The sequence below is a fragment of the Benincasa hispida genome, chromosome 8 (assembly GCF_009727055.1).
Source record: "Benincasa hispida cultivar B227 chromosome 8, ASM972705v1, whole genome shotgun sequence".
Lineage (NCBI taxonomy): Eukaryota > Viridiplantae > Streptophyta > Magnoliopsida > Cucurbitales > Cucurbitaceae > Benincasa > Benincasa hispida.
The window spans coordinates 50,491,334-50,499,224 of record NC_052356.1 but is presented as its reverse complement, the minus strand read 5'-3'; the positions used below and the strand labels follow the sequence as shown (position 1 = coordinate 50,499,224).

At 29.7% G+C, this 7,891-nt stretch overlaps 1 protein-coding gene across 1 annotated transcript; it reads left to right on the top strand.

The window, feature by feature from the left end:
- The first annotated feature begins 4,115 nt into the window (after positions 1-4,115).
- Positions 4,116-6,878, top strand: LOC120083239 (putative receptor-like protein kinase At4g00960). The gene is made up of 7 exons (XM_039038906.1): positions 4,116-4,992; positions 5,075-5,185; positions 5,292-5,407; positions 5,472-5,682; positions 5,821-6,058; positions 6,147-6,300; positions 6,398-6,878. Exons 1-7 carry the CDS (start codon positions 4,182-4,184, stop codon positions 6,704-6,706), a joined length of 1,950 nt encoding a protein of 649 aa, XP_038894834.1. The 5' UTR covers positions 4,116-4,181; the 3' UTR covers positions 6,707-6,878.
- The last annotated feature ends 1,013 nt before the right edge of the window (positions 6,879-7,891 follow it).

The following is a 7,891-nucleotide window of genomic DNA, read 5'->3' as shown; positions in this document are numbered from 1 at the left end:
TGTGGTAAAAAGTATTTAAGGTGAGTATCAAAATGATTCGAAATTATAAAAAACATGTTTAAAAGTGATTTTGAATGATGAAAATAATTTTAACAATTTCAAAATTATTTGTTTAAATATATGTTGCGTTGAAAAGATGATTGATGTTGTTTGGATGGTCGAAGAGCACTTGAAAATTGATGATGCTTTAATAGTTTTATCATGGAATCATTTCTTAGGGCATTCAACTTTCGTTGACATGTGCCTATTTAATATTTTCATACATCTTTGAGTTTAACATATCATCATAAAGAGTAAATCGAAATTTCAATTATATCGCAAGAGAAAATTGTTTGAAACATGAAGAAGTTAACTTGAGTATAAAGTATTTATCTATGTGTTTTTTGTCGAAATGTCTTGGGTCTATGTGTCGATTTTCTACTTTTACGTTCTTTCTATGTTCTTTATTTGTCAATTTCATATTATTTTTAATTTTTTTCATTTATAATTCTTTTATAAATATACATCCACCAATATTTTAATTTTTCATAAAATTTATATTTCAATATTTTCATAAAAATAAGTGTATTTTTAGTACATCAATTGAGGATTGAATCTTTTAGGTTAAGATGATGTCAATATCTCTAAACTATTCACTTAGACATGAAATTGAGTATTTAAAACTTGGTCATGCACGAGAGAGAGAGAGAGAGACAAAAACATGACTTTTGACATTGACTTCTTTAATTTAATTTTAATTTTTATGGTTATTTGAATATTTTCACCCCATATTATATTTCGAAAAAGGGTGCCCAATGAAATTAAGGCTCCCGTTGATAACTTTGTTCAACTTTTTGCTTTTCGTTTGTCCTTTTTTAAAGAAAACAATAGAAATAGAAACATCTTTAATAATTATTTTTGTATTTCTTCAAAAATATAATAAAAAAATAAAAATGTGTTTAATAACTGTTTCTCTTTTTTTTTTTTTTCTTTTTAAATTAAAATAAAATTTAGGTTAAATTATTGAAAATATCCATGAATTATGCATATTGTGTCCAAAATACCCTTGAACTTTCAGAAGTTTCAATATACTTTTAAAACTTTTTTTTTAAAAAAAAAGTCCTTACCATTAATTTTAGATAGAGACAGTTTGTACTTTATTTCAAAAAATATTATTGAACTTTCAAAAGTTTTATAATACCCCTAAACTTAAAGAAAAAATAATTAAAAATACACTTATTGTTCGTATATGAACATAAATCGTTAATATCTCATTTAAAAAATATCCTTGCAACTTAAAAAAAGTTGTACTAGTACTCTTAACCTTGAAAAAAATAGTTTTAAAATGCTCATATCGTTAATATTATCTATTCCTTTGAAGTTATTTTAAGCTGGGAAAATACCAATTTTAAAACAGCTTATCTAATACCCTCATTTTTTTCTACATATATATAAATATTCTCATTTTTTTGCTATTTGTCTAATTCTTACACAAATTTTCTAAGCAACCACACATAAACCAAACCATCAAACTTCTGTTTTTGGTTTTGGTTTTTTTAGGTTCAAAACTTCAAGTTAAAGTATAAAATTTCATAAAAGCTCACAAAATTTCAAAATCAAAATCTCTTATTAAAATTTATAAGGAAACAATGAATAATCAAATACAAAAATGACCGACAAAGGAATATCATCTTCGAGTCCTTTAAATCTTCTTAACTAATCAAACAATAAACTATAAAGCACTTTGAATCCAAAAAGTATCAACCAAGTTTTCATCATTACAAATTTAGTTATGTATATGTTTTCTTTCTTGTCCCTCCTACTAGTTATCCTCAAAATTATAATCTAAACTCAACGAGTGATCTCTAATTCTCAACATATCTCACTTTTTGTATATTAAACTCAAATGACGTATTAACGCACACTCAACTACTCATTAACATACAACCTTATTAAAATATTTAAGTTTGAAGGTCCCTTAGTTGTTCCATTAATTATTCACTTATTCTTCTTTCAATAGAATAGATACCTTATTTGGAGGGGTAAGGTTTTTTTTTTTTTTTTTTTTCTTCTCTGAGAAGAACAAAGGTCAAAAGTTAATATGAAACAACAAAATCAGTAACAAGAAGATAATCAAGGGATGGGAGAGAAGGTGAAAGGGAATAAGAGGGTTTCGAAGGAGAGGAGAAAAAAAAAGGAAATAGAGAAGTGTTAGGTCATAGATTGAAGTAGGGGAGATACTAACCAACTTTTGAAAGTTCATGGTCTAATACAACTTTTGAAACTTCAAAGGTATATTTTTGCAATGACTATTTCTATTCAGATATTAATTGTGAGGGTAGTCTTGAAATTTTATTTAAGTTTAAGGATATCTTTTAAATTTTTGAAAGTTTGAGAATATTTTTTGAAACAAAGTTCTATCGGTTTTCATTCAAACTAATGGTAAGGGTATTTTTTGAACTTTTCTCCAAAGTTTTAGGGCATATTTAAAATTTTTGAAAATTCTATATTACTTTCAACACAAAGTACAAAGTTCAATGGTTTTTTTAAAATAAATTTCCTGAATTCATTACATATAATACAATAAAATATAGGCTAAATTATATAAGAAAATAAAGTTTTTTTCAAATATAGAAAAATGAATCAAAATACTTACAAATAATAGCAAAATATCACAGTTCATTTGTGATAGACTGCGAATAGATAGTAGTCTACTGCAGTCTATCGCAGATGGACTGTGATATTTTGCTATTATTGATAAATATTTTCAATAGTTTTGTAATTTAAAATAATTTTCCAAAAAATACCCCTAAACTTTATATTCTGTGTCAAAAATACATTTGGACTTTTAAAAGTTCTAAAATTACCCTAAAACTTTTAAAAAGACTTTAAAAATACCCTTCCATTAGTTTTGGACGGAAGCCATTAAGATTTTATTAAAAAATACTCCCAAACTTTTGAATATATTTTATTTTATTTTTTTTTTTAAAAAAATAGACTGATTTTTGCAACGAGATATTAACAATTTTTGTTCATATACTAACGGTGGAGGTATTTTGATTTCTTTTTAGTTTAAAGGTGTTTTTGAAACTTTTGAAAGTTTGGAAGTTTTTTTAAATAAAATTTTAATATGACTTCCATCTAAAATTAACAGTAAAAGTGTTTCTTTTAACTCCTTTTGAAAGTTTAAGGGTATTTTTAGAACTTTTGAAAGTTCAGGGATATTTTAGACACAATATAAAGTTTAGAGGTATTCTTTTTCTTATAATTTAGCATAAACTTTTTGGAGTTTTCTAAATTTGACTCCCTTTTTGAGAAAGGTTTCATAATTTTTTTTTTTTTAAAAAAGGAAAGAGACAAAAATGCCTATCAAACAAATTTGTTTTTCAAAAAATGAAAAGCGAAAATAGAATGAAAATGTTTTCAAAGGAGTCATTAACATAACTAATTTATTAAAGGTTGAATATGGATAAAATATAAAGAAAGTCTGATTTTCTTTATTTTTTTTCTAATAATAATATATAAGGAAAAATAAGTAAGAGTATTCATGGGTTGGGTTAAAATATTTTTTAGACCCAATTCAATCGTCGAGTCGTAAGCTTCTTAAAGTCAAATGACCTTTATTGAATAATGAACCTCACCCAACCACGAAAGATTTGGGTTGGGTTGCTTGCATTATTTATTTAAATTTTTTCCTAAAAATAAGTAAAATGTTAATATGTAAAAATTTTGTTTAATCATTTTCATATATTCAATTAAGATTAATAACTCAATTTCAAATTATATTATAAAAAATTTCTTTAAAAAAATGCTAACAAATGATTCTTAGGAATTGTTGAATAATAAATTATCTAAAATATAATGAAATTAAATAAAATTGAGATAAATATATTTTTTAAATCAATAATAAATTTAGGTTGATTCAAAGTATTTTAGATGAACCCATAAACCAACCTAATCTATAAATTTTTCTTTATTTGAACGGAGTTGAATTGTGTTGATCCAATTTTTTAATTGAGAGTGAGAATAGGCATTTTTTAAATACTTTTGAAATCTAAGATTATTAAAAAAAAAAAAAAAAAAAAAGAACTATGCTGGTTTGGCATTTGAATTTCCATTTATAAAATAAGTAAAGCAATCTTCACATATGGAACGTTCATACCCACAAACAATATTCCCGAGTGTTACACATCCGAAAAGAAATGGTTTGGTTAAGGTTGAAGGATTGTCCTTCCCTCTACTTGGGTTTCTTAATCTTCTTCATACTAATTTGCCAACGCAACCACATGGCAATCGCTCAGCAAGATCTCGGATGGGTTTGCGATGTTGCCGAAGGAAACTACACCAATAACAGTACCTACAAAGCCAATCTGAACAACCTCCTCTCCACCTTAACCACCCATCAAATTGACTATGGCTTCTACAACTTTTCCTACGGCCATGACCACAAAGCTTATGCTATTGGGCTATGCAGAGGAGGCGTTGCGCCACAGTCTTGCAAAACCTGCCTCAACAACTCTATAACCCTTCTCTCCCAAAACTGTCCCACCCAGATTGAGGCTGTTGTTTGGTTCGAAGATTGTATGCTCCGTTACTCTGACCGCTCCTTGTTCGGCGTCATGGACCTTCGACCTACTCGCTACGTTGTTTTGCCCAGTAATGCTTCAGACCCTCGCTTCACTGAATTGGCCACTGATTTGCTTATAAAACTCACCCCTGAAGCTGCATCTGGTGATTCTCGTCTTAAGTACGCTACTGGAAAAGCCCAAGTCCCGAATTTCCCTGTTATTTATGGGGATGTGCAGTGCACTCCTGATTTGCCTTCCAATGATTGTACCGACTGCCTCCTTGGCGTGATTGCACAAGTTCGACCAGTTTATTATGAGGCCCCAAGAGTTAGAATTCTTAACCCCAGTTGTAGTATTAGATTTGATTTCAATCGCACCTTTCAAGATCCCCGGACTTCAATCACCTCTCCTTCTCTTTCATCAAATACAACTTCTTCTTCACAAGGCAATTTTCTTTTCATTCTTTTTCTTTTTCTTTTCTCTCTCTCTCTCTCTCTCTCTCTGAGTGCTCTGTTTTGTTTTTACAGGAAACAGAACTCGAAGACTGGTCTTCATTTTTGTGCCTATTATTGTGGTTGCTGTTGTGGCTGCTCTGCTCCTAATCATCATCATCTTAAGGGCAAGAAATTCTCCTAAAAGTAAATAATGCTGAAACTCCTTTTGAGCCCCAAAGTTACTTCACTATAAGATTCGTTATTGTGTGTGTTTTAACTTTGAACTTTTGATCCATGGATCTGCGTGAAGATGGAAGCCCGAATGTAGAATCTTTGCAGTTCGATTTCGATACCATTAGAGTCGCAACGGATGGATTCTCCGATGAAAATCAACTTGGGAGAGGCGGGTTTGGAGCTGTTTATAAGGTAACCCCAATCCAAGCCTTAACATACGAACTTGAAGACCCAATTTCATGTAATTAATTGACAGGGTCGGCTTCCGGATGGACAAAATATAGCTGTGAAACGACTATTTCAAGGCTCAAATGAAAGAGATGACGAATTTAAGAATGAAATCGTGTTGGTCGCTAAGCTTCAACATCGGAATTTAGTTCAGCTCTTGGGTTTCTGCTTCAACCGAAATGAAAAGCTCCTCATTTATGAGTTTGTAGAGAATTCCAGTCTTGAGAAATTCCTCTTTAGTAATACCCCTTCTCTCTGCTTACTTCCTCTGTTTCTCCCACTTCATTTCTTTTAATTAATTAGATTTTCTTTTTAGATTCATTTTAAAAATTTTCTATTAATTATCCTAATTTTGGATTTAAATAATGTGCATGCAGATCCTATTAAGCGTGAGATTTTAGATTGGAAAACTCGGTACAATATTATAGAAGGAATTGTTCGAGGACTTATTTACCTCCATGAAGACTCCCAACTTAGAATTATCCATAGAGACCTCAAAGCTTCTAACATTTTATTAGATGCAGAGATGAATGCTAAAATTTCTGATTTTGGAACTGCAAAACTATTTATGCATGACCAAACACAAGGAGATACAAGAAAAATCATTGGTACATAGTAAGTACTACTAGCAACTATCTCATGTTATATTTTATATGGTGAGGGAACTACTAATTAAATTTGTCTATGCCACTATTGAATGCAGTGGATATATGGCTCCAGAGTATGCATGGAATGGTCAATTTTCGATCAAATTAGATGTATTTAGTTTTGGTATTTTAGTTCTAGAGATTGTGACAGGACAAAAGAATAACCGAGCTCAAACCAACAAAGAGATTGTAGAAACTCTTGTTAACTATGTAAGTAAAAATTCATATTTTCTTTCCTATTTGGAGAAATCTTAGTGTAATTAGAGTAGATGCATATGAATGCTCATTCTAAGTGTTGTTCTTGTAGGCATGGAGAAATTGGCAATCAGGAAATGCACTAGATATTGTTGATCCTTGTTTGAAAAGTGGTTCAAAAATTGAAATGGCCAGATGCATTCATATTGGATTGTTATGCGTTCAAGAAAATCCACTTGAGAGGCCAACAATGACTACTGTACTTCTCATGCTTAACAGTGGTTCCATCACTCTACCAAGACCCTCTCAACCAGCATTTTTCATCAATAGTACTTGCTCTCAAATGTCTCCACAATTTGAAGACCATAGTTCAACTCATGATTCAAACGAATTGTCAATTACCGAATTATATCCTCGGTAGTTTTACCTTACATATCTATATCTATCTTATTGTTATGAAATAATGGTTGCTAGGCCAAAAAAGAGATGGTAAAAGCAAGTTGTAGGATATGTTAACCTAAAAGTAAAATAGCTAGAGTGAATTTACTTCCACGATAATTGATATGGTATTCTTTAGAGTCGATTGAAGGTTCTATCCTCACTCCTGAGTTGTTGCACTAAAAAAACCAATAAGTAAAATAAAGTAATATATATTTATAAATCTATGAAATTTTCTCATTTTAAAAGAATGTGAAACTTTGATTACAACTTTGACCCTCATCCCTAATAAAATGCTAGTTGATCTCCTTTCTAATTAATCAACATTTCCTCTAATTTTTATCATATCGAGAGCTTGTTTTTATGTCTTTTCAATAGAGATCGATCATTAGAATGGTTGGAATGCCTTAAATCTATTACCTGACACTTCGAATGCCCTAATTAGAATTGGTATAACATATATTTAATTATTTAAATATTTTCCTTTTCCATTTGGGATTTAGAGAAGTGCACTATATAAACTCTTTAACTCTGGAGGTGCTATTCATACGTAATTTGTTATCATTCTTTCTAATAAAATTGTTATCTCTGTGCCCCATGGACGTAGTTAATACATTGTTAGTGAACCACGTAAATCTATATGTCGATCTTCTGAATTCTTTTACGTTTTCTGTATTCTTTACTTGTTGATTTCGTAACAAGAACTATGAATACTATACATTTGTTTCTATCGTGACCACATGTTATCTGCTACCATTTTAAATCACCAATTGATCCAAAAGTTTAAATTGATAGATGGAGATAAATTCTATATATTATATCATCTAACATATCTTTATAATTAAGTGGATTATAGTGTCTCAAATTCCAATTTTTTGTTTTTGTACTAAATGCCCGTTTAGGCTTCATCTACTCTTATATTATATTAGATAACTTGAGTATCTATCTTAAGATCATTTTACAATGAGAGGAGTAGCTCATTTATCAAGATTGTGAGATTCCTTGATTTTTTCGATATGAGATCCTCAACAAAATCAAAATACTAATGAATCATGAAAAAATAGGAAGGTAATCGAGCATACAATTATATATATTAAGTGCAATGTTGTAACAATTTGCAGAACAACATAGAAATAGATAAAGAACAAAGAACACAGATGCAACATAG